This window comes from Drosophila busckii, chromosome X (assembly GCF_011750605.1).
Source record: "Drosophila busckii strain San Diego stock center, stock number 13000-0081.31 chromosome X, ASM1175060v1, whole genome shotgun sequence".
Classification (NCBI taxonomy): domain Eukaryota; kingdom Metazoa; phylum Arthropoda; class Insecta; order Diptera; family Drosophilidae; genus Drosophila; species Drosophila busckii.
The window spans coordinates 3949327-3975762 of NC_046608.1; the positions used below are offsets into that span (position 1 = coordinate 3949327).

At 39.3% G+C, this 26436-nt stretch overlaps 4 protein-coding genes across 7 annotated transcripts; 1 reads left to right on the plus strand and 3 right to left on the minus strand.

The window, feature by feature from the left end:
- The first annotated feature begins 197 nt into the window (after positions 1-197).
- Positions 198-3695, plus strand: LOC108606423 (serine hydroxymethyltransferase, cytosolic). Its single transcript, XM_017996527.2, has 3 exons — positions 198-720; positions 2162-2361; positions 2426-3695. The coding sequence occupies exons 1-3, from the start codon at positions 514-516 to the stop codon at positions 3630-3632; spliced, it is 1614 nt and encodes a 537-aa protein (XP_017852016.1). The 5' UTR covers positions 198-513; the 3' UTR covers positions 3633-3695.
- Positions 3696-4038: 343 nt separating this feature from the next.
- LOC108606422 (broad-complex core protein isoforms 1/2/3/4/5) lies at positions 4039-9643 on the minus strand. Of its 4 annotated transcripts, none has more exons than XM_017996523.2 (5): positions 8928-9643; positions 8187-8862; positions 7861-8103; positions 7651-7797; positions 4039-4388 (listed from the first exon to the last, which is right to left on the minus strand). In XM_017996523.2, exons 1-5 carry the CDS (start codon positions 9195-9197, stop codon positions 4075-4077), a joined length of 1650 nt encoding a protein of 549 aa, XP_017852012.1. In that variant the 5' UTR covers positions 9198-9643; the 3' UTR covers positions 4039-4074. The 4 variants fall into 4 exon arrangements, with proteins under 4 accessions (XP_017852012.1, XP_017852013.1, XP_017852014.1 ...); XM_017996524.2 differs by having other exon boundaries at positions 7867-8103; positions 8928-9641; XM_017996525.2 differs by lacking the exon at positions 4039-4388 and adding an exon at positions 5540-6093 and having other exon boundaries at positions 8928-9640.
- Positions 9644-10035: 392 nt separating this feature from the next.
- On the minus strand, positions 10036-11979 carry LOC108605750 (putative fatty acyl-CoA reductase CG5065). The gene is made up of 7 exons (XM_017995550.1): positions 11588-11979; positions 11299-11535; positions 11136-11245; positions 10712-11082; positions 10584-10654; positions 10400-10525; positions 10036-10340 (listed from the first exon to the last, which is right to left on the minus strand). Exons 1-7 carry the CDS (start codon positions 11926-11928, stop codon positions 10115-10117), a joined length of 1482 nt encoding a protein of 493 aa, XP_017851039.1. The 5' UTR covers positions 11929-11979; the 3' UTR covers positions 10036-10114.
- Positions 11980-13621: 1642 nt separating this feature from the next.
- On the minus strand, positions 13622-17060 carry LOC108606266 (actin-5C). The gene is made up of 2 exons (XM_017996225.2): positions 16903-17060; positions 13622-15209 (listed from the first exon to the last, which is right to left on the minus strand). The coding sequence occupies exon 2, from the start codon at positions 15199-15201 to the stop codon at positions 14071-14073; it is 1131 nt and encodes a 376-aa protein (XP_017851714.1). The 5' UTR covers positions 15202-15209; positions 16903-17060; the 3' UTR covers positions 13622-14070.
- Between the last annotated feature and the right edge of the window lie 9376 nt (positions 17061-26436).

Genomic DNA, 26436 nt, shown 5'->3' on the forward strand with positions numbered 1-26436 from the left:
AGCCGTTACAAGTTTATAAACTGTTACTTATCGCGCTATAGCAACTGTTACTTAAATCAATAAGTAGGCGGTTAACTAAGTTTCAGTTGTTATGTCATGAACAACTGGGGTATTTTCATATCATTATTAATTTTCAACCTAAGGACAACATTTCTACAAATGTGCTCTACACAAAATTTTATTTTTTAAAACATAAATTTTTAAGTTTGGAACAAAATTTCTTTTATAAATGTGCACATAAATTTTAAGTATATCGATAGCAGTGTCGCGATCAGCTGATGTAATTAACAGCGGCGAAATCAAAACAAGAATGATTATTTAAGGGCTTAGCGCGTTTAAAAGAACCGTGGGGCGAGTGACGCTTATCAAAACTGATGCAGGTCAGAGGTTATCGGCAATAGGTTGCTGTTGTGAGCAAAAGAGAGCCGTTACAGTTTGCTAGTATTGAATCGGAAGTCAGACACAGCATAAGAAGATATCTGCACACACGATTTAACCGCCCGCAGCATCAACATGCAACAAGTACGCTTCTCTCTGAATAGGCTCCAACAGTTCAACAATATATCGCGCCAACTGTGCTCGTTAACAACGATAGTTAACAGCTGTAAAAATCAACGGCGCATCATATTCGCCGCACAGCCAACGACTGTGAAATCGCCGTTAATATCATCGTGCGCATTGCCCCACACCAGCAGAAGTTATTCAGATTGTGGACAGTCGGTAAGTGCCAAAAGAAAGTCGAATCTAATTAGAATTTATAACAAGTGCAACAAGTTGCATTTTATCCTGTCTTCTATGAGTTTGTGCTATTGCTGTTGAAAGTTTGTGCTGCTGTGATCTTTAAACGCTGATCGTAAATTCTTGCTGTAAGCTTGCCGGCTGTGCACGCTGTGCTTTTGTTGATGTTTTTAGGGTTCAGTTCAGCGCGTGTGCTCTTAAGCCGACCTTCAAAGGTCGCTTTGAGACGCCCTGTGCTTATATTTGGTTTTGTGGTTAGCGCAAAATTGTTGCCCACGGACAGAATTTGCTGATCTAGTTATTTGGACTGCAACTTAAAACAAAAACATGTTTGCATATCGATTGCAACGTACGGCAATAAAATAATTAACGCCCATGCGCGCCTTGTTTATATTAAGCTGAACGGCCAGACATGTGGTAATGAGGCATTTAATCAGATTTCACATGCACAATTTTAAACAAATATTTTCGCAATTGATTTTTGTTTTTCATAAAAAATTGCTAAGAACAAAAGAAAATAGAGCTGCACTAAGACGCAGTTAGTTGTTTTTGTTATTTCGCCGAGTGTGCAGAATTTTTTCTAGGGATTCGCTTTTAATGCTTCTCGGGCAAAGAATTTATTCTCAGAAATAAATAAATACATTTTATTTGATAAGCAATTTGCAATTCGATTGTATAGAAATTGTTGAATATTTTTTATAAGTAATACGATATTTATATTATGAATTTCTTTTTGAACTGTTTTAATTAAAAGTATGGCTGCAATAATATTCAAAACGATTGTTGTTGCTTCAAAATTGTTTTTATTTTGTTGAGCTCGCTTGGATTCCAGAAGCTTCTGCTAATTATAGCTTAACCTTGACCAGTCAACTTATCTCTGCAAGCTCTGAACTCCTGACACTTGATAAGAGCCCAACGGAAACTCAGGCGATCCATTGGGGGTCTATAACGTAAAGCTAACAGCTACCTATAATTAAATCGAGAGCCTACACATGTCTTATACTATATGTATGCACATATATGGAAAATATTGGACATAATCGTGTACACATGCCGTAATTATTATTTATTTTTTTGTTGCATTAATCTTATCGCTGGAAAGTTGAGAAATGCGTTAAGTAGAATTGAACGCAGCAGGGAGGCGACGCGCCTTAATCTCCGCTTGGCGATAGTGTAAGACACAACTACGTATGTTATCGCTAGAGCAAAAACAAAAAAAGAAAAAAAAACAGCAACAAATTTTCCAATGCTTTGTGAACTTGTTGAACCTTTGCTTGAAAAATATGCAAACATAAATATTTTTGTTATTTATGGCAAATCCAATTGATTGCAGTTCATTGCAACAGTGAACGTTGCAGGCAGCGCAACGTAGCTTAGCTTAGCTTAGAAACTAACGGTACTTACCATTGTATTATTATTGCAGAAAATGTCGGGTCAAAAGTTATTGCAAGCCACGTTGGAGGAGAGCGATCCTGTGCTCGCAGAGATCATTGTAAATGAGAAGCAACGCCAGCGTGAGAGTCTGGAGATGATTGCCAGCGAGAACTTCACCTCGCTGGCTGTGCTCGAGTCTCTGGGCTCCTGTCTGACCAACAAGTACTCCGAGGGTTATCCAGGCAAGCGGTAAGTTGAACATTTTCTAAAGTTAAACTGCACTGAACTTAACATTGACTCTTCACATTGGCAGCTACTATGGCGGCAATGAGTTCATTGATCAGATTGAATGCCTGGCACAGACACGTGGCTTGGAGTTGTTCAACTTGGACGCAGAACAGTGGGGCGCCAATGTGCAGCCCTATTCCGGCTCACCGGCTAATCTGGCCGTGTATACGGGCGTGCTGCGTCCACATGATCGCATCATGGGCTTGGACTTGCCCGATGGCGGCCATTTGACCCACGGTTTCTTTACACCCACTAAACGCATCTCGGCCACATCCATATTCTTTGAGAGCATGCCCTACAAGGTGAACCCCGAGACGGGCATCATAGACTACGACAAAATGGCCGAGGCGGCGCGCACTTTCCGTCCACAGATTATCATTGCCGGCATGTCCTGCTATGCACGTCTGCTGGACTACGAGCGCTTCCGCAAGATCTGTGACGAGGTGGGCGCCTATCTTATGGCTGACATGGCGCATGTCGCTGGCCTGGTTGCCGCCGAGCAGATTCCCTCGCCTTTCGAGTACGCCGACATTGTGACCACCACCACACACAAGACGCTGCGAGGTCCACGCGCCGGTGTCATCTTCTTCCGCAAGGGCGTGCGCAGCACCAAGCCCAATGGCGAGAAGGTTATGTACGATCTGGAGGAGCGCATCAATCAGTCGGTGTTCCCATCGCTGCAAGGTGGTCCACATAACAATGCGATTGCCGGCATTGCCACCGCCTTTAAGCAGGCCAAGACGCCCGAGTTCAAGGTCTATCAGGCGCAGGTGCTGAAGAACTCCAAGACACTGTGCAAGGGCTTGATGGACTTGGGCTATCAGGTGGCCACTGGCGGCACCGATGTGCATCTGGTGCTGGTCGATGTGCGCAGCGCGGGTCTAACCGGTGCCAAGGCTGAGCTCATACTCGAGGAGGTGGGCATTGCCTGCAATAAGAACACTGTGCCCGGCGACAAGTCCGCCATAAATCCATCGGGCATTCGCTTTGGCACACCAGCGCTAACCACACGTGGTCTGGTCGAGAAGGACATTGAGCGCGTGGTTGGCTTCATTGATGCTGCGCTCAAGATTGGTGCCGATGTTGTCAAGGCTGCCGGCAGCCCCAAGATGGCCGACTTCAACAGAGAGCTCGCCGAGAATGCAGAGATCAGAAAGCAGTTGAAGCAACTGCACCAGTGTGTCAAAAAATTCAGTTGCCAGTTCCATTTGCCCGGACAGGAGGTGTACTAAGGACACAAGCGTTTTACCTTCCTTTTTTTTTTTTCTTTGTAAAATGCCTTGGCATTTATTAAACAGATGACTAAAACTCCTATAGCTAAGTTAAAAACAAATATATAAACATTTATACAAAAGCGTTTACGTTGTATTTTGATTGTTAAACTGAACTTACGGACTAAATATCGTTCGTTGCTATGTACAATTTTGATTAGGCAGCTAATTGTTGCAAGTTATTAATTCAAATGTTAACAAGTCGTTTCAAGTCTATCGCTATGGCATTCTCAAGTACTATGTGCACATTAATTATCAATTTAAGTATAAAACTTTGCACAAATATATTAAGTTAAGCTAAACACACATGAACTTATATAAATTAGTTGTATTACAATTATTAATAATTGTGTTAAAATTTGTTTCAAAGGCATTGGATTTAATACGAAATTTGCTGCTTGTGCTAATTCAAATCATGTTCAGCCATATCCAGCTTGGTTAGATCCTTGGTCAGTCGCACATCGCGATGAAATCGTGAATTATGCGTGGATAGCGACCATTTGGTTTTGAAATTCCGCATGCAGATGAAGCATTCGTACTCCTTGCTCTGTATATCCGTATGCCTGGAGGCTATGTGACGCCTCAAGGCGTTCATTGATTGCAGGCGACGCTTGCAGAAGTTGCACGTTAAATTGAGTGCACATTGAGCAGCATTGGGATCCTCCAGGCTCGTCTGCAGCACCTCAACTTCAGCTCCAGCTCCAGCTGCTGTAGCTGCTGCAAATGTTATAAACAAATAATTAGTTATCAATGCTGCATTTTCAATACCAAAATATATATACACGACTTTTAAATTTTAATTTAATTTTATTTAAATTCCTGCTCCAATTTGTGTTTATGAATTTATGAAAAAATTGAATTCGATTTTTTACACATGCATATTTTTTTTTTAACAAATACCACCATGGAATATAAATTGTATTGCAAATTCTACGTACAAATGTTATTTGATCTGAGCCTTGGATTTCAGTTTCATATATTTTCTGATAAATACATACAATATGCATATATATTTAGTATTTTTTAGATTTTATTGCTTTAACGCATTTAAATTCACACATAAGCCAAAAATGTTGCTTGTTTAATTTGATTTAAATTTGAATATGCGTTTACTATACGTTTTATAAGTATTTTGTTATAATACGGTATTGAATTGATTTCAATTATTAAACATTTAGCCTTTAGCCTTTCAATTAACTAAGTATATTTATTGTATTAACTTTAGCCGTTGTGAAAAGGACCACGCCTATATATTTAAACAATTAATTTATGCATTTAAAACTTATGGTGTTGGGGCTTAACAACTAGCTAAATACGAGGCAGAAAACATAATTTATGTATATATATTGGGTTATAAACTATATAGAATATATATAAAATATACAAATGGATTTGTCTATATAAAACTGAACTGGTTTGCTATAACTTTCTTTTGTACAGTTTCTATGAGTGTGTGTGTGTGTGTGTGTGTTGAGCAATAGATATATGTATATAGAAATCAGGCTGCTCTAACTGTTGGTTTGGGCCTGCGCTGGCTTTGGCTCTAGCTCTAGGTTAACTAAAAGAAACTAATATACATATACATACATATATAAATTAATAAGTATATTTACATACAGTTGAGTGCATGCAATAAAGACTTAACTACTAATTAATCCAGCAAAAACAGTCAAGCCTGCTCAGCTACTTATAATGAACAACACCTGACTGTTCAGTTATATTACGTATGTATGTGTATATATATGTAAATGTATGGCTTGGTCAACTGACTAACTTTAGCAGTTAGCTATAGACACACACACACACACACACACATATATATATATATATATATATATTTATTTTAACAATATACATTAATTGTTTGCATTTCGTTTTGTTCATTCAAAGTTTGCTGCTTGCTCTAAAACAATATTAGTTGCTAATGACTGCTGAATGTTTGTTGTTGTAGTTTAAATTTCTTGGGGGTACAAAATGAAATATTTCATTGCAAAGTAAACATTTTGCTTTCGTGGACGCAATTATCTAGATCGCTGCCGGCGCCTTTGCGCTTTCTCCCTTCCTCATATAGCCATCTCGCTTTCATTGGCGATCCCATTCGGTCGCACCAGCTCCAGTTCCAGCTCCAGCTTCCGCTCCTGCTTGCGCGTCTTCTTCTTTCGCTCCTTTTTCCGCTGCTGTTGATCGTGCTGCTGCAGCTGATAAACCGACAATCAGTTCTCCGCCTTGATGGCCACCTTCTGCTCATGGGAGATGCGAATGTGTTCCCGCAGACTGTATTTGTTCTTAAAATTCTTATTGCATAGATCGCATTTGCGCGGCGGTTGGGGCGTATGTTGGGTGCGAATATGTCTCCAAAGATTCACCGTGGTAATAACCATTTTGCAGAACTGACATTCTGTCCATTTATTATTGGGTGAATCTAAAAATATACAGAAAAATACGGGCAAATTATACAATTGTCTTGCAATGACTTTTCTGATTTTGCTTTAATTTTGTTTCTGTTTTTCAAACAACAAAATACATATATACATATGCTATATGTAATATACATTAAAATGCAAAGGGCTAAGCAACAAACACTTTGGAGACATATTCGACACCAAAACACAATAGATAAAGGCTATAGATAAACATATAATATAATGAGCCAAGTAACAAGCCGCAATAACAGTAAATAAAAACAACAAACAAATAAATTATGCTCAATGCAACAAATTAATAATACTAGAGTACAGCTAATTGGTCTGATTTATCCTAAATACAGACATAAAATTAATTAATTAAATGTTACGCATTTTTTTTGTTACCAAAGTAAATTAAACAAAAGGTTCTAACATTTATTGCAGCATTTAGCTTATTTAAATTGAAAAAAAGCAGCAGCATATTAATGGCAAAAATAATTTAGTTTCAAATATTGCAAATTTTTATATTTATAAAAATTGCATGCATTTTCATTAATTTAATATAAGACATTTGCTAGCGAGAGCATTGAGAATATATGTAATAAACTTTGTTAGTTAAACTAACATGTAAGTAAATATATTGCAAGTATTTATTTTTATTAGCGCGCAGTTCGCCCACTGCTTTTTACTTCACCAACAGCTGAAGCACGACTGACCAACGTGGAGCCTCGCTTGCTAGCTTAGCCGCCAGCCCACTCACCCACACATTGATCTCACTGCAAGAAGCAAAGCTAAGAGCGCAAGCATCTCAGAGAGCGCAAGCGTCAGCTACGATTGAACGAGAGAGTGTCGCCGCTGCTTTTATGCTGAGAGAGCGTGCATCGTACGATTGTGGGTTGGCTGGCTGCTTGCTTCGACTGCAGGTTGCAGCTGAATTTGAGCGCTGATTGCAGCCTACGTGACAACGTGCATGCTCTAACATGTTCTTATTTGATGAATAACTTAACTTGTTTGATTTTTTTTGTATTATTCAACAATCAATAAAATATTTCTGCGGCTTTATGCTTCAAATGTTTTACATACAAATCGTTTGTTCAATGAACTCAAATATGTAGTTTTATAATAAAAAGAGTATACATATGTATGTATGTACATATGTATGTATGCTTAACTTAATAATTTGTTGGCCGATTTATATAAGCAATGGCTTATATTGTTTATGAAAGTCTCTGCCTTATGCTTAGAATGTGAAATGAATTTTAATTACTGAGGCAATTCAAAACCTATATAGGAAAACAAAATATAAATGTATTAAGCTTAGTTAGTGTTATATGAGTTAGCAAACAAATAAATATATAAAATCTACTTTATAAACAAATATACATATACAACTTTTCTTCTTTTCAAATTACTTTATGCATATGCAAACATTTGTACATTTAATTACAATAAACAATTTAAAATCGTCAAGCCGACTAAATATTATTAAATTCTTCTAATTGTTTATGCACACTGCATAAATTCTATGACTATAGCTGCTACTTATAATAACAATAAAGGATATTGACACTTACCAGTGGTACCGCTCGCCTTATTGTCCGTTTTAACCGGTGTGACGGATACGGTGGTGGTGGTGCCTGTTGTTGCATCGTTAGCATCTTCCAGCACTGTCTGGCTATTTCCGGTGCTGCTGCTAGTAGTCGCCGTGCTCAACAAGCGAGCTATAAAAGCAAGAAATATATATGAAACAAACTGTTTTGTGATTTGCTGATATTTATACCGACACTCACTCATTTCGATGGCAATTTCCGAATTATCTGCATCCGCTTGATATTTCTCCTCGATTTCCGATTCCGTTAATATTTCATATTCGGATGAGTATTGAGCCACAGTCTGACCGGCGGCATTGCTGGCATCCTGCGATGTCTGCGGCGTAGCGCCATCCGACAGGCGATCGTCCACTTCGCTGACTATATAATCGGGTATATCCATTTTGACGGTGCCACGCAAAAATGTCATCTCGGTACCTGCCAAATAAAGAGAGAGAGAGAGAGAGAGAGAGAGAGCAAGTATGTTAGAAAGAACTTTTGTTAAGTAGAACTTTGCTTACTTTTAACAATGGTCTGCTCATCCTTGACGGCATAGTCGACCGTTTCGGTGGTGTACATATTGTCATCGTCATCTGAAAATGTTATTTTGCGTTTCTTAACGGTGCTTGCCGCTGACAACGCTACAGAATTGGTGATAGTGGTGAGATGCTGCGCCTGTGCAGTCGCCTGTTGTTGCTGCTGCTGCTGCTGTTGTGGCTGCTGCTGCGGCTGTTGTTGTTGTGGCTGCTGCTGCTGTTGTGTTGTCGCTGTCTGCACTTGTATGTGTTGTATCTGCGTGCTTTGTACATGATGATGCTGCTGCTGCTGCTGTTGTTGTTGGGGTTGCTGCACTTGCTGCACACAAGGTGCAGCAGCCACCTGAGCTTGAACCTGCGTTGCCGTTGCCTGCAACAGCGTGGGTTGGGGTATCTCAATTGCCTGTGTAGCGTTTTGGGCTTGTGTAACGCCGGTAACGCCGGCAACCTGCTGCTGCTGTTGTTGTTGTTGTTGATGCTGCTGCTCGTTGACAGCGCGTATTGTGCTGGGTATTGTTTTGATGAGCTTGTGTTCACTTATCAGCGGCGCCACCGGCAGCTGTGGCTTCTCTTTCTCCTCTGCAGTTAGACCCTGCACGGCCAGCAGCTCAGCTGTTTGTAGAAAAGACTGCAACGCCTCTTGTTGCACATTTACCTCGCCCTGTAACGGTGAAATTGTTGATTATAATTGCCATGGTAGCCCCAAGCCTAAGCACACACACTTACCTGGTACATGAACTCGACTATGGAGTTGAGATCTTCGAACTTAATAAACTTAAATATTATCACAGGATGCGGATGGGGATTCTCCTTAAATATTTCCTTGAAGTAGGATGAACACGAGGACAGCACCACCTTGTGCGCCTTTATTTTGCGGCCATCGACGCACAAGCTTACATCCACAAAATCATCGTTTAGCCTGTGATTATCCAGTGAGTAGGTCAAATGCCTTAAATAGTTGTTCCAGCGCAACGAATATTGCTGTGTGGTTGCCATTGCACTGCCCTTCTCGGCGCCGATTGTACCGCTGGCCCCCTGGCTATGGCTTACGCTGTGGCACTGGCCTAATCCAATTAACAGTGCTTGCAACTATCACAATGAATACTGTATTTTACACAGCCGCGCAAATTATTTAATAGCGAGCGAAAATTTGTTATTGCTATATGCGCTTTGCTTTCATCACAATTATTTAATAAGCGTTTTGGCGTTACTGTAGTTCTATTTCGGTGTGTTGTGTTTGTTTATTTTACACTTTGTTTTGTTTATTTGCTGAATATTTTGTAGGCCTATCAATTTCATTTGCCTCATAGGGCGACTTTCATTTCTGTGGCACTCTCACACAATTCTTTTTATGCTTTGCGCATTTCCCATTTGTTTGTTGCAATTTTAGTAGGTATACATTTCCAATATTTTTTTTTTCGTTTTTCACAACAAAATTAGGCATTTGCTCGATAGCGATAAGCATCACTCGTTACTGATGCATATATAGCACTTAAGCTCGAGTGGTGGCAGTTCGATATGTTACAAGTTTCGATAACAAATACCCAAGAACAACGTAATTCTACAATTCGACAAAAACGTTGCGCGCTATTTGCAAAATACTTGAATATATTATTTAATTTAATTATTAAGCGTGATTTCGGTATTTTATTCATCTTATTTACTAAACGTTATGTCGGCTTAGGTTTTGCTTTTGCTGCTTTAGTCAGTAAAGAAAAGTTTATGAACAGTATTAGCTTGGCGCTCTTTTCGTCGTTGTGTGCAGAAAATTACCGCTAGATGGCGCTTGTGTATCAATGTAAGTTTTGAAACGTTTTTTTTACCAAAGCCGATCGTTTAATTAAAATCATTTACAGAGTTAAAAATATAAAAAAAAATTGATTTATAATTGTGGCTACTAGTACGAATACTAGTTAAAAAAAAGCGCGCACTACAAGTTTATATGCCAAACGTAGCAAAAAACCATAGACAACGACTCGACAAAATGTGTCCAGCACGTAGAAAATTTTGATGCGCAAACGAGCGCCACTACTGCTTTCGGGACTCTCGTGAAGCAAAAACTCCTTGGCGCCACGGATGCCATTTTGGAAGAACTCCACATAGTTGATGTTTGAGTGTTGCATGAAGCCAAAAGTGTTGCTACAATCGAAGAGATAATACAATTATAAGCAAGGTATGTAAACAAATTGTAAGCATACATTTCATTGGGGGGCACTGCATCATGCAGTGCTCTAAAATTAGCGTTTTGGAAATGCCACTCGGTGACGGCAAACACTTGCAGTGCCTGGAAGGCGGCAAAGATGCGACGTTGCAGCTTCAGCAGGCTAAAAATAGGCAAAAAGATCAGCGAGCTGCCAAATGAACTAAGTCGTTGCCACTTACAAAGGCTTCTCGTTGGTCAGACGCAGCAATGTGTCCACCACTACAGCCATCATAATATGCATGGTTATAAACTAGAAAATAACAAATTAAAACAAGAATTGTGATTTAGTACAGCTGCAGTTACTAACTCTGACAAAGTGTAGCACTGGACAGAGCGTAATGCTGCCGCCGGGCAGCCAGAGCGTCTTCTCGAAGGGATTCTTGCGTATGTAGGTCTTGCCAATTTCAATAACCTGGCCCATGGTAATGGGCGATATATTGGCCGTGGCGCAGTTCATAACATCAATGGGCTTATCCTTGCTGGGCGTTTGCACCAGATATTTGTAAGCGGCAATGATGAGGCCACGCACAACAACATCAGCTGGCACAAAGTCGGCCACAATGTAGGGATCACAGTTCTGGGAGCGCAATATGCCAACACCACAGGCCACCAGCATGCCTGTGGGGCCATTGAAGTTATCCGCCCAACCAGGCACTGGCTCCTCCAACGTGGAAATAACTACAAATCAAATGAAATGCATGACGCTGCGCTTGGAGTTTTGTTGGACTTACCAATGGAGGGTCTGAAGATGAAAATGGGCAACTGATCTTTATAATCATTGGCCACATGCTCGGCTAGACTCTTGGTGAATGTATACGTATTGGGCTGGAAGTTGCCATACCTGGAAGATTAGAAAGAGCGTAGTTCGAATTTGTAAATGCGCGTTACACATACTTCAAGTTGAATATGTTGAGCGTCTCATCGTCGTAGGTCTCGGCCAGCTTAATGGTTGTGCGCCAGTCCGCATAGGGCGGATAGATGCGCTCCTCCACCTCCAGCTCTGTGGGATTCGAGTACGTCGTGGAGACATGCACAAACGCTTTGAGTTTCTTCCAGTTCAAGGCCAGCTTGATGAGCTCATGTGTGCCACGTGTGTTCATCAATATAGCGGCACGCAGCGGATCATCAAAGCTGCAGAAGATGCTTGTATGACTAGCAGTTGGCAACAGCTTGGATTACCTACCGCACCGAGGCTGCCGAGTGATAGATAATGTTGACATTACGTAGACGCGCCAAATCCTGTTCACTTATGCCCAGACCTAACTGCATCACATCGCCCGCTATGGGCACCACCTTGGCCAGCGCCTGTGGCTGCTCTTTGCGCAAACGTTCATAAAGCTTGGACTTAAGCAACTCCTCCAGACGCTGCTCCACGTTGACGCCCTTCTTGACGCGTATGAGCACATAGATCTTGCCCAGGCAGGTACATGAGCGCAGTAGCTTCTCGATAAGCGCTTTGCCCACAAAGCCAGTGCCTCCCGTCACGAAAATCTCCTGATCCTTGAACGCTGCTGCAATCGACATGTTCTATTCAATACGCTCCAATCGCTGTCCAACTGCTCTCTAAATGGCTCATGGGCATACTCCAGGTTTAATTGCCCCGAAAGTAACCAGGTGCGCAAAGTATTATGATAATTTTCGTGTTTGACGCTTGACCAGCGTGGGGGGGTCACTTTACTGAATATTCAATGGCAACAATGGAAGCGCTGCAAGCAGCAAAGCTTTAAAAAAGTACAGTTAACACTCCATTTGTTGAACAACTGAGCAATTCGAAAATTATTTTTTTTTAAATTACAATTAAAAACCTAACTTCAACTAGATTAAAAAAGAAACTACAGATTTTAAATATACATATATTTTTTTAAAATATTTTGAAGCTAAAATTTAGAAAATCAATTAACGAGCAAGCACTGTTATTTATTTTTGTTAAACTAAAAAACAAACTTTAAGTTTCGATTTAATTCAGTGCTACTATTCCCGTAATTATAGACATTACTTTATATTATCAGAGCGACTGGCTCTGTAGTAGTATATATGAAAATATCGGTATATATTTTCTAGCATGGCAACACACACGCATTTGTATATAAAAAGAAAATCAATTTTGTATATTGTACAATCTGCATACACTATCATGGCAGAAACAGTTACATCAACTTGTTATCATTAAAATGTTGTTAAAGTGAAAGAGCAGAGCATTTCTAGTCCAAATCTAAAACACATAAAAAGAAATAACGAATCTAGCACAATGGCAATTTATAATCCATCTATTAAGCAAAAGCGTTCCATAGCTATGCCAACAATTTGTGGTAGCGTTAAAACGGCACTTTAATCGCCACTACTACTGATGGGTCGCTCCAGATGAATACAGAGGGGGAATATATGATGGTCCACATTGTAAGTTTAAGGCCATTAGCATGCGTCAGTGTGTGCGTGTGTGACAGTTTGACTGTCTGTCAACTGCATAAAGAACATGCTATAGCTTCTCTACATATAGATTTAGAGCGAGCTTAAACCAGCTGTTAGTATGCGCGACTAAGTATGTGTGTGTGTGTTGGTCAGGTTTTTCTACTGCCCCCCGAGTTCAATGAACCTGAGCGACTCTCAGACAGACAGACACCTCGCCTTCGCCTCACAGCAAAGCAACGGTACTCTTCTCTATTTGTACAAAAGATGTTTCAAACCATTTTTGCATTTCACATTTCTTTTTTAATAAACATACATTTTTTGGAGCGTCGTTTAAACTCAAACGCGCATGCAATTTAAAAGAAACGGTTTTTTTCTTATTCTTGTTCGTGTATTGAAAATTACAAATTCAAAAGTCGCAACTTTGTCAAGAGCGCAGTTAGTCTATGCGCGCTCTCTCTCTCAGATGCATGTGTGAGTGCGTGCGTATGTGTGTGTGCAAATGCATTTGCCGGCCGGCAAAATCCATGCAGACAAAGAGAGCGTCGCACATGTTAAAGAGAGAGGGGAAGAGAACAAACGTAAACGTTTGCTGCATTGGCTGGCAGGTTGAATGTTGGAAGCGAGGCTTAGGGCATTTTGGTTAGAATTGAAACAGCTTGGGTTAGGTTTTTTTTTCCTTTTCATCATATTTTGTTTCACTTTGTTTATAATTACATCATAATTAAAAAATAATACATAAGGTTGCATTTGAAATTTTACAAAACTCTTGGTGTTGATTGTGTCTTGAGATTTCGCGTTGTGTCTTTTGCTTGCTTTTTATCCTTTTTTTCATTTATCTCTTTCTTTTGGGGCATATTCGCTTTTGGATGTTGTTGTCACGCTTGCGCTTTCGTAGACGCATCAGCGTGTGTACATTGTATGTATGTATATGTATGAGTGAGAGAGTGAGATTGTGTGTGTGTGTTTCTTGTGGTTGTAAGTGGAATGGCAGAATACGTTGGTGTTCTCATTGTTTTTTGTTGTTGTTATATTAAACGGTATATAAAAAAAAAAAAAACAAAAAATATGTATGTATTTTATATCATATCTCATGTGAAATAAATTAAATTAATGCTAGAACACAACTTGACGACGATGATGATGTGATTAACTTCCGCTCCAGCTTCGGCCTTAGCACTGCGGCTCGATGTTGTTGCTTCTGCTGCTTCGGCCGTTACTGGTGACACTCCACTTAGCCCTAGAGCCGGATGGAATAGCTTAGAAGCACTTGCGGTGCACAATGGATGGGCCAGACTCGTCGTACTCCTGCTTGGAGATCCACATCTGCTGGAAGGTGGACAGGGAGGCCAGAATGGAGCCACCGATCCAGACGGAGTATTTACGCTCTGGTGGCGCAATGATCTTGATCTTCATGGTTGATGGGGCCAGAGCGGTGATCTCCTTCTGCATGCGGTCAGCAATGCCAGGGTACATGGTGGTACCACCGGACAGCACTGTGTTGGCATACAGATCCTTACGGATATCGACGTCGCACTTCATGATCGAGTTGTAGGTGGTCTCGTGGATGCCGCAGGCTTCCATGCCCAAGAATGAGGGCTGGAACAGAGCCTCGGGGCAACGGAAGCGCTCATTGCCAATGGTGATGACCTGACCGTCGGGAAGCTCGTAGGACTTCTCCAATGAGGAGCTGGAGGCAGCGGTGGCCATCTCCTGCTCGAAATCGAGAGCAACATAGCAGAGCTTCTCCTTGATGTCGCGCACGATTTCACGCTCAGCAGTGGTGGTGAACGAGTAGCCGCGCTCAGTGAGGATCTTCATCAGGTAATCGGTCAAATCGCGACCGGCCAAATCCAGACGCAGAATGGCATGGGGCAGAGCATAACCCTCATAGATGGGCACGGTGTGGGAGACACCATCACCAGAATCCAGCACAATACCGGTGGTACGACCAGAGGCGTACAGCGAGAGCACAGCCTGGATGGCCACATACATGGCGGGTGTGTTGAATGTCTCGAACATGATCTGTGTCATCTTCTCGCGATTGGCCTTGGGGTTAAGTGGGGCCTCGGTCAACAGCACGGGGTGCTCCTCGGGTGCCACACGCAACTCATTGTAGAAAGTGTGATGCCAGATCTTCTCCATATCGTCCCAGTTGGTCACAATACCGTGCTCAATGGGGTACTTCAGGGTAAGAATACCACGTTTGCTCTGTGCCTCATCGCCCACATACGAGTCCTTCTGGCCCATACCGACCATCACGCCCTGATGACGTGGACGGCCCACAATCGAGGGGAAGACAGCGCGTGGCGCATCATCGCCAGCGAAGCCAGCCTTGCACATGCCGGAGCCGTTGTCGACAACCAATGCAGCAACTTCTTCGTCACACATTTTGTAAGCTGCAACACACAGAAAAGAAACAAAAAATTAACAAAATGGCCACCAAAAAAGAATTGGGGAAGCAAGAAGAAGAAAAAAAGATGTACTGAAGACCCGTGCCTTTCTCTCACTCTCTTATTTAATGAGCAACACCCTTGTTTCTATTTCAAAATTACTTCAGGCTAATAATTTATAATACATTAGAATAGCTATAGAAACTTCAGCTTCCACTTCCACTGCCAAAGTGTAGAGAGCCCAAGCAGCAACTCTCTTTGCTTTGCTCTTCAACTCCGCTTGCATTTGCGTGTATGTGTGTATACTTGAAAGCGTATAAAATGGCGGCCATTGCACGAGAAAAAAAATTATGTATTCACTTCTTAAGCCGGCAAGGCAAATCAATTTATTATTATTGCTATATTTTGCTTAAAGCGCTGCGCTTTTATTTACCTTTTTGTTATTGTTTTAATTAAGAGACGATGAAAATCGGTTTGAAATTTGAATTGAAAAACTTTTACAATTCAAACTTGAAATACTTTGAAACCAACACTTGCACTTGGTAGGGAGGCGACGAGGCGAGTAACTAAAATTCAACCGCACCGTTTGACTGCCGAAAGAGGAATGAACAGACGGCAAAACGAATGCCAGTTAGTTAACAGCTACTTTTCAAGCTATGCCTTTGGCAGCGGCAGCAGCGACGCTGAGTGCTCAAAGCAGCAGAGCCGCTGTCGCAGCAGCAGCTGCCGCCTCGTTTCGGCTTTGAGGTGCCTTATTTTGCGCTCTCGCTTACACACGCTGGCTGGCGCATGCGTAAGACAGAGAGAGCACGAATCGTGCGCTTGGGTAGCCAACTTTTGTGACCATATATGGTCATGTTTCGAAGCGAATCGACGCCGACGGAGAGCAAGAAATGTCGCCGCTTTCGCTCTCTCAACAAATGTGTTGGTGTTACATACACAAATGCATGCATCTGTGTGTGTGTCTGTCTGTGTGTAGATGCTACTATACAATACAAGGCATAGCAATTCGAAGGTTTTCTCCATTTTTGCGCGGCTCATTAAAAAAACCGGCATTTTTGCATTCAAGCAGCGAACGAATACGACGAATATCTTTAATGACGTGATTCTTTGACTATTTCTGGCCAACTTGCCTACGTCACAGGCTCCGTGGGCAGCTTACGAATACACACACACACACACGCACGCATTTGGAACTGTAGGTGTGCGAGACAAGATGTTGCTATTTTTGAATTTGGCAGTTACTTTTTGAATTGCTCTGAATGTTAATGGAAGCGTGGGAAAAATAGAAAGTGTTTTGCGAATCGAATCGCAAGGTAAGCTAAAAACTGTCACCAGCTTTGTTGTCTATTTTAAACATATTTTTGAACGCTTTTCGACTAACATCTTATGTATCTCAGACTTTAAACAATAATAGTATATAATACTATGAAGAGAAAAAAAACTATCTACCATTATTTATTAATTTTGCAAGACTTTGATCACGTTGTTTTTGATAAATTTGTTATTTGTTGACATTCTTCATTAGAATTATCTATGGGCAAATTCTTTGCTTCCCATTATCACATACACTAGCACTTTGTTTACCAAAAAAAAAATAGATGCAAAAAAATATTCACTTTGCTATTTAGTTTAGTCTTTCAGCGATTTTAAAACGATTTAGGTTGTTTTTGGTTTGGCGTGGATATAAAATACTTACATTTGGTCTGTTTTATTAAAATTAATTAAATAAATATAAATTAAGTCTTTCGGTTTGGTGTCTTTTGTTTAGACGACTCTACGATGGTTGCTTTTAGCGGTGTTTTGTGTCAGGAGGAATATCCACACAGCACAAGAACTCAAACTGTAATGACATCAAAACTGGTCGCTAGTTGCCGTTTTATAAAGCCAGCCTCAGTCTGTCCCAACCAGTTAGCGCCTTATCAGCCGCCACTTACACACTTCTCCAGGCTGGCAAACGTTTTACCATATATGGTATGAATTCAATTTTACCCCGTTTGCCAGCGTCTGTGTGCTCACACAGACACATATCTCTCTCTTCGCGTGCGTATGTGTGCACCCAATGCGTTGCTCAGTGTGAGTGTACGCGAGTGAAACAGAGCAGCTTGCAGCATAAACCGTAGTTACGGGTGTGACTCATGTAAAGTTGCTTGACTAATTCATGTGGCTTGCTATGAAAATCAAAATACACATGAATTTCCAGTTAAACATTTGTGAAAACAATAACAATAGATTGCACAACATTTAAAATATAATGTGTATGAGAAACATATGATTAATTGATAAGCATACAAAGAGAATTGGGCGAAAAAGAGAAGAGCATTTGTTTTAAAACATTAATACAAATATGACATTGATATAGTTTTCATATAATCAATTATGCAAATTTTTATTTGCAGAGCATACAATAGTCGCTTAAGTGTCTTGTCTAATGCTCAATTTTTAACGGCGCCGGGCCAAGACAGCGGTCGACGCGTTTGCGCAACAGAGACAGACTCAGCAGCAGAGCATAGCTCTCTCTCAGAAATGCAAAAGCAAAACCGCGCTCACTTGCTGTGGCGGCGCTCAACGAATTGCTGACTCAACGCACAAATACACAGCGCGTCAATGCCGGTGAGTGCTGGGGGAGGGGTTGTTATTTATTATTATTATTATTTAAACATAGTTTTGTAAAATTTTGCATATTTTTATTTATTTATTAGCAACAGCCGCAAGCTGTGGTTACTATTGCGCCGCTCTGTCATTTTTTCATACTTGTGTAAAGCAAAAGCAGCAAAGCCGCACTTTTTACTCTTTAACGCTGCGCTCTCGCTCTCTCCATCTCTGTCTGTCTCTCTGTATGTAAGAGTGCAATAGTAGTGGTTGGCAGATTCAAAGAGGGGAAAGTTGCACGCCAACTGGGAGCATACAATGAGTATGTATGTATGCATGCTTTATTTATGTATTACGTATATATACATATGCATGTATGTATGAGCTGTGGTCGCTGTTGAAGTGTGCGTTTGTGCTTTTTGTAACGGCAATTGCTCATAGATGGCTAACGTACGCATTCTATAGTCAATTGTGATTACTTAGTATTGCCGCTTGACTAATTTTTGTCTAAACAATTGCCTATTTTGATTGAAAATGACGCACAAATCGCCCAAATAGTAACCAAAACACATGTACATTATGTTTGTGTGTGTGTGTTTGTAAGGCTGGGTGCGCGTCGATGCTTTGAGAGTAGCCGCACACTCTTGCATTGAAAAGAGAATCAAAAGGAGTGGCTCGGAAAAGTGACGCTTCTTTCTTTTTTATACAGCAGTTCCAAATTAATTGGATCGCAGCGCATTTGAATGCAGAAGCAGTTTAAATGCTCTAAGGCCCCAAATGGTAATTTATTAGCTTGGCTCTGATCGATTGCTGGGCAGAGCTACAACCTTGTCAGACGAAGGATGCGGCGCACAAGATAAATGTGTGTATGTGTGTGTACACAACTGGCTTGAAACTAGAAACAATTAAATTGCCAAAAACGGCGCATTGACATAAGTACAAGTATGTATGAATGTACATAAGTATGTATTCATAGCAGTTGACTTTGAAACCGCTATAAGTTGTTATAGCCAACAACAACAATAAAAATATTTAAAAGCCATGATCAACGACCTTTCTCCAAAAGTTCGTAGCTCGTCACGTTTTCTACACAACAACAACAGCAACAATGGAGAGCAAGCGAAGACAGTTAAAAGCACTAAACACTTGCTTCAACAACAAATACAACAACAACAATAAAGCAACAACAATAGCAACATACATAAAGAGCAAACGCTTTAAGACATAGTTTAAGCTCAAGCTCGACCCAAAGCCATAGCCAAAGCCATTGTCAAGGTCATTGAATGAGAAATTGTTTTGCTTACTTTGTTGTAAATTTTGTTGCAATTAATTGAACATTTTATGTGCGTATTTGTCAGTTGGCATTTGCTTGTTTGTAACCCCCAATTCCAACACTTTTGGTCAGTTTTCGACTTACTCGTTTTTCATAAAGTTGGAGAAAAAACCAAAACTAAAAAGCTGCTTATTTTCACTGCTGAACAAGTGCGACCTGTTTTAGCCATGATAATCAAATAGCTCCTAAAAATCTCTATGCTGGCAATCTTAATTAGAGTGTGATCGCAACGCATACATATGTATTAATTAATCTGCACATAGCTACAATGTATGTAATTTAATTTGGCGCTGTAATTAACTAAATTCTACAACAAATTGCTGGAGAAAACTTAAGGGGCTGAATATATTTCCAAAATATCTAAGACCAAGTCTTAACCTTTAATGTTTATTGCAGCATTTGGTAGTAAAACTAAAGCATTTAATTTATTTACTGTTAAAAGAAAATTTCGCTTATTAAGCGCAGTACCATTTATTATTGACGATATTTTTCCGCTACAATGCATTTTTGTTAGTGTGGGCGGCCTTAAGTAAACTAAAACTTTGTAAACATATTAACCAACTATGTATTTATTTATTTATGTCTGTGCATAAATTGTATTCGCATGAGAAGCAGTGCCATAAATACCGACATGAAAATGTTAATACTATCCATAAATACTAAAATACCAAATAGTTGTTAATTGCTTGCCTAATTGCTAAAAACTGTTTTACTTCAAATATTTTGAGATGTAAAGAAATTTTCGTTAGAGATGGTTAAAGCGTAACTAAAGATTAAGCTATATAGACTGTATTTGGAAAGCGTACTGGGGAATAAACTTTAAAAAATAGCATCTTTAATAAAATTCAAAGTTTTAGCTAGCTTAAGACAACAGTAAATTGTTTAAGAAATTCTAAAAGCGTAAGGAGCTTAATCTTTTGAAAAAAATCCATTCCAATAGCAACATTTAGTTAGCTATGCATAAAATATAATTAGTTATAAGCTATATAATCTTTTTCAAGTAATTTCTAGTTTACTGAACAGCTTATAGAGCAATTAAAATCAAACTAAATAGCTGCTTATAGATACATAATAGACTGCTCATCTCTAACTGAAGCTGACGTGCTTGCGTAGAAGAAGCAGAACTTGAAAATAATAAAAAAAAAAAAGTGAAACAACAACAACAAAATGCATTTATAATGTTGCAAGGCGCTATTTCAATTGCAATTTCACTTTAATGCCAATGTACGACTATATTTGTGCGTGCCTCATGCATTCGTAGCAGCCCCCTGCAACCCCCCTGACCCGCCTAGTCATAGCTACAGTCACTAACGAACACGCTTGTGTGCGTTTAATGTTGCTTATTTTTATTCACATGGCGCCAGTGTAACAACAACAATAATAATATTAAATTAAGCAGAGGCCAACTGCAACAATATTATTGTTATTTATGCAATTTATAATGCACAAGCAGTGTCTTAAAGTTTCAATTTTTATGCATATTGCGCTAAATTTAAAACATTAAGTTTATTAACTGCTATATTATTTAAACATATATTTTTATTGAGTCATTCAATCAGTCCCAGACAGCTAGACATTGGGCTTGTGTGTCTGACTGGGAGAGCTGTGGGGTCAAAGCTTGCGGGGCGTATCCCTGGCAACTAAGCTGTTCTGGCGACGACGTTGGCGGCGGCGGCTGCTGCTGTTGCTTCTTCTTTCAAAGGTGTTACAACCATTGTATATATGTATGTTTAGTTGCAGTCTCGTAGACAGCAGACAGCTACTTTATATTTTTCGCTACTTTTTTTTTAGCTTTTGATTTATTTATTGCGGCTTCAGCGTCGGCGAGACTCTGGCATTAATGCAAAAAAAAAAAAGAAGAGCTGACTGGCATTTTCATTGAATATTGTTGTTGTTGTTTGTTTACAATAGTTTATGCTTTGACTGCCTGAGTAGCAGTTGTAGGCATCTCAACTGATTAGATTTGAGATTGACAACAACAACAACAACAACAACAAAGGCTGCACAGCAGGTGAGAGCAGCAGCAGATTAAACAACTTTTCTAGTCAGTCGAGTTTCAAATATCAAAAGGATAACAGCGCCTGGCTAAGAGCTTTGCTCACTTTTGTTAGTTCAGGAATGGACAATTGTTGATTTTGTTGTTGATTCCAGCAATGCATTGAATTCAACAACATTTAGCATTAAAGCTTAAATAATGTAAATTCATTGCATGTGAATTTGAATTTAGTATAAGAAGCAAAGCAAACGCCTGTTGTTGAATTCATTGCTGAAGTTGTTGAAATTTGTATGTTACATATGAAATAATTTCTAATTCTATTTCACACTTTCAACAACGTTTATAAATTGTTCATATTTTTAGCATTAGCTAAACCTTACACGCTCTTATTTATCAAAAATAGTCACGTTGCATTTCCTGCTCAATCAAATTTACACATGAATCTTGGCAATATATTAAATTTTTTGCTTAACGCATATTTTAAAAACACACAGCTAATTTAACTTTTATATATATATATGTATGTGTGTGTGTGTGTGTCGTTCAGTTTACAAACAAATATGGCTAAAACAGCATATTTGCCTGATGAAGTAAACTTGGAAACACAGTAAGCGCACGCTAAGTGCGACAGGCCATATGTTGCTAAGTAGTTTGGACTAAGCTACCGTTATGTTAACGCCACTTATGCTGCCTCTGAGTTTTCAACTTGAACAACAACAACAATAAAATGTCGTTTGAATGTGGGTTGCAAAAACAAAACCTTAAGTGGTTTTTAATGAAAATGAGTGCTGTTGGTGTGTGTGTGTGTTATACTTGACTTGTACTGCTGCATAACGCCCACATACACACATACATATATATATATATACACATACATACATATAGACAAACGCTTGTGCTCATTCCCATTCCCATTTTCATTCTTATTGCCATTCCCATTTCCAGCTGCTTTTGGGTCGCTGGCGCTCTGCGCTCTGTTCTCTGCTCTGCTTATGCTTAGCTTTAGTGGCTGTTGCTATTCTTCTATTGGTTTTGTTTTTGCTTTTTGCAGGGCTGGGCCGTTGCGGTTCACTGCCAACAGCTGGGCGTGTGTGCATGTGCGTGTGAATAACTTCAATTAAACAACTAACAACTGTAGTAGGCAACAACAATAATAATGAAAATAAAATTTAAATAAACTTGCGCATCTCTTGCGCTATTTTTCAATGTGCAAGCTCTGCTTGCCCAGCAATTAAACAAATTGAAAAAAATTACACACGTGTGTTTATGTCTGTGTGTGTGTGTGTGTGTGGGAGATGCGCGTGACAACAACAAAAATCGGATGTGCGTGTGCAATGGTCAAAAGCCACACCCAAACGATAAAGGCGTTGTCCCTTTATCTGAAATTCGTCACCAGCGCTCAACAGGGCACAGGCACTGATCCAAAAAAAAAAAAAAAACAAACCAACATAAACATGTTAACAATTTATCGAGGTTAAGCTTTTGAAAGTTAACTTTTTTTTTTTTGTAATTTTCAATTGTTCTTAAAGCAATTTTTATACTTATTTATTTTGTAAATCAAACTTAAATATTTTTAACAAGTGTTTAATTTATAAAATATATTGAGCATATTTTAGTTACTTATTTTTTTCACTGCTCTTCAAATTGTTTTCAAAGTCCAATTGCTTTGATTTTTTGTTATCTATTTTGAAAGGGAAATTGAAATATTTTCATATCAGCGCGCTACTTAAAGAATGTGTGACTTAAGTATTATATTTAAAGATATGAGTTTTTGGCGCCTCTTAACGCTTATCAGGCAAGCCTATAAATAAAAATGAATGCTTGTTGTTTGGGGGGGCACAGTAGCAAACAAAAGAATGCCTAAGCGTCTGACTGATGATAAATAATAACTAAATATTAATTTTTATACTTTGATAAGATAGTTGAGGCAATGATTCAAATTCCTTAATGCTTAAGGTGAAAATATGACGAGCACCGAATCGTGCTTATCATTGAAATTAGACATTGACCATAAAGTTATAGCTTAGCCTGAGTCATAGCTGCTTCCCACACGGACGTAGCCGGACAACAAGCTTGCCTTAAGCGCTCGCACACACACACACACACACACACACACACAAGCACACACACATATGTATGCAAACACAACTGTTTAACGCAGGGTCGCTTGGAAACATGACTCGGCTGCTAAATTCCATGTTATTGAAATGATTCATGCAGCTGAAATGAAAAGTACAACAAATTCGTTTAAGTTATTTGCATATGAAACATCGCCAGGCATCATCACTGACAATAATAAAAATAAGAAATAAATAACAGCAGCGGCAATAACAATAATAACAACAACAACATCACATCATATCATTTAATGAAGCTGCGCTGAAAAACAAAACGTTTGCCTTTTTATTTTTACACAAGCGACGTAAACTAGGTGAACGGTAAACAACAAAAACTAAGAAGAGAAAAAAAATTTATTCGCTGCTCCCCAAAGCTTTGAACAAAGCAAATACACCTCTCAGCTATGACTGTGTGTGTTAATAATTGAGCATATTTAACATACAAACACACATTAATGCCTGACAATATGCAAAGCGTGTGTGCAAGCGAGCAAGCAATACTCATCTCATTCCCGTTGAGTGAAATGAGAAATCAGCAGCAGCCAGACGTACAGCTGTCGCGCAGTCGCAGAGCAGCGCGCACCTGTTGGCAGCAGCGACAGCAGCAACATCAAAAAGAAGAAGAACGTATGGCGTTAATGTTTGTGCCGCCGCCGTCGTCGTCTCCCATTGTTGACAGTTAAGTTTGAAATGTTAAGAAAAACAGAAGTCCAAGCGGCACAAAATCCGATAAACTTGTTTTCAAACAACGGCAAAAGCTAGCTAAGCTGCAAACAAGAAAACAAAAAGTAAATTAAAAAGTACAGCGCTGGGCAGCTGCATAGAAACAGTTGCAAGCAACAATAATAAGCAAAAGCAACTAAGTAAACAATGAAAACGTTGCATACACATGCATGTTATATGTTTATAATATAGCAATATAGCAATGTAGTACTTAATTTTAATTAAAAACTAAGCGCAACTATTTTTGTGCTCAGCACTGTTCGCAGCTATTTCAAATACTCAACGGTTCTTAGGCAGCGAGAAATGCTAAGCAAGCTCACCACAGCATGCACACACACACACAGACACATATGCATGTACAGCTGTATGTGTGTGTGTGTGTGTGTTTAACATTCTTTTGCCTTTTACTTGTTGCCGGCAAACATTTGAACAATTCGACTTGGCGCTTATTAGAAGCAACTGCAGTCATATTTATGTATAAAGTTGCAGCCTAGGCAGCTAAAGCTAACCCTTGACCTTGTCTAGAGCTTCAAACGGCTTAAACGGTTGCCGTTAATTGCTTTTTTAAGCCAAAGTACATCAATTTGTACTGCAGCAAAGAAATACGCAACACGCTGATCTTTTTTGGAATTATTTTTTGAAAACAATAAATTAAGATTTATATTTATTTATTTTGTGTTTTTCACTTTGCATATTTTATATCATTTATGGGCTTTCAGTTGAACAAACACACACACACATACAGACGCAGCCACGCCAAAGCTAAAGCCATTGACATTGAGCTGTCGCTGTCGCTGTCGCAGCTGCGGTCGCTGTCGCTGCCGACGTTGCTGTCACATTTGGCCGTTGCCATTTTCGATGAAATTTGTTTTTGTTGCTTTCGCTGTTTTTTATACTTGTATTGTTTTTTATTTTTTGCCTAAAAAGAACATGCAGCACATTAATTTATGTGTGCGTGTGTGTGTGTGTGTGTGTGAGCGAGCGTGCTTTATGTATTTTTATGGTTTTCGAAATGTAACAAATTTGAAATTTCGAACAACGGAAATTGACAATGTTGCCATATATTAATGAAGAGCGGCGTTCTATTTTTATAACTGGAGCAGTAAATTGTTTTAGGGACGCCTCAATATCGCTCATACGCACTGTATGTCTCTCTTACTGTTGCTGTCGCTCCCTAAAAGGCGTTGCATCCGCCGTTTTGCTAGCAAAGCTTTAACGCCTCAGGAAGCCGTAACCATTCATAACCGCATTAGGAGAACGCACAAATTTTCGTCGCCTTATTTGTTAGCAGCAGCAACAAATTGGCAAGACACAAATACATATAAAACAAATGTACATATGTGTGATTGCATTTCGGACATGCGATTGTCAGCATAAATCGATAGCTTATCTATCGAAAAGTTAACATCTTACTTCCGCGCTTAATTATGCTAAACACATAGTTCGCTTGAAGAGATTGTGTGCGAATCTATAAACAATAGAATTGCAAATGTTTGCAAAAAAGCTAAAAAAGAAATGTAATACAATCAATTTTGCGGATGCAGATGTACAACAAAAGATAGCGTTAAACGGTACTGTTGTCAGCATAAGCAAAAAAAAGAAAGACTTTCACTTGCTAATCAGAATATGAAATGAAGAGGCTCTGCCCCAGCAACGATAATAATAATAATAATAATAATAATCAAATCATACGCATGAACAATAACAACTATAACTATAACAAAATCAAATGTGTTTTTTTTTAATTATTAAGCAAATTTCTGCGAAAGTAGCAAAGGGTGTTGATTGCCTTCGCTTGTTGTGTTTTGTTAAATTCGAATTTTAAAACAGTAATATTAAAATTCAAAGCATTCAATTCATTGCACCCAAGTAAAAGGTACGAGATAGTTTCATATCAAATAGAGAGTGGTGTGTGCTATTACGAGACTTTACTGTGATCTAACTTTAGCCCCAAAAACTTAACATTTACCCGTTTTTCTGCCTTTTTTTTTTATTATTTTTATGTCAGGTTTGTGTGTTTGTTTTGCTTTGCCTTTGTTTGCTGGGCAGCGGTATAAACTAACGGTGCAATTTCTTTTCTTTCTTTCTTTTTAGGTTTTGTTGTTGTTGTTGTTAATGCACACAAACATGGGAAGTTGCATAGGAACGAACTTGCTACGTGTAGAACCAACACACAACACACACTTGATGAACTCGTTGGAAAATGCATTAATATTTATTTATAAGATGCAGCTGCGGCGGCTGGGCAATCAAGCTTGAGAATGGTAACTACTAAACACGCAATTAACTACCCACATTCTACATTTTTATAAGTTTCGTAGACCTGTTATAACAGTTTATTAATCTAATATGTAGATAATGATAACTGCTAGCATTTTGGGAATTTTTTCTATGCTGCCTAATCTCTAAAAGCAAATTAGTGTTTTATTTTTTATCTGTAACTATGTTTCATAGCTAGCTTAGCCACAGTTT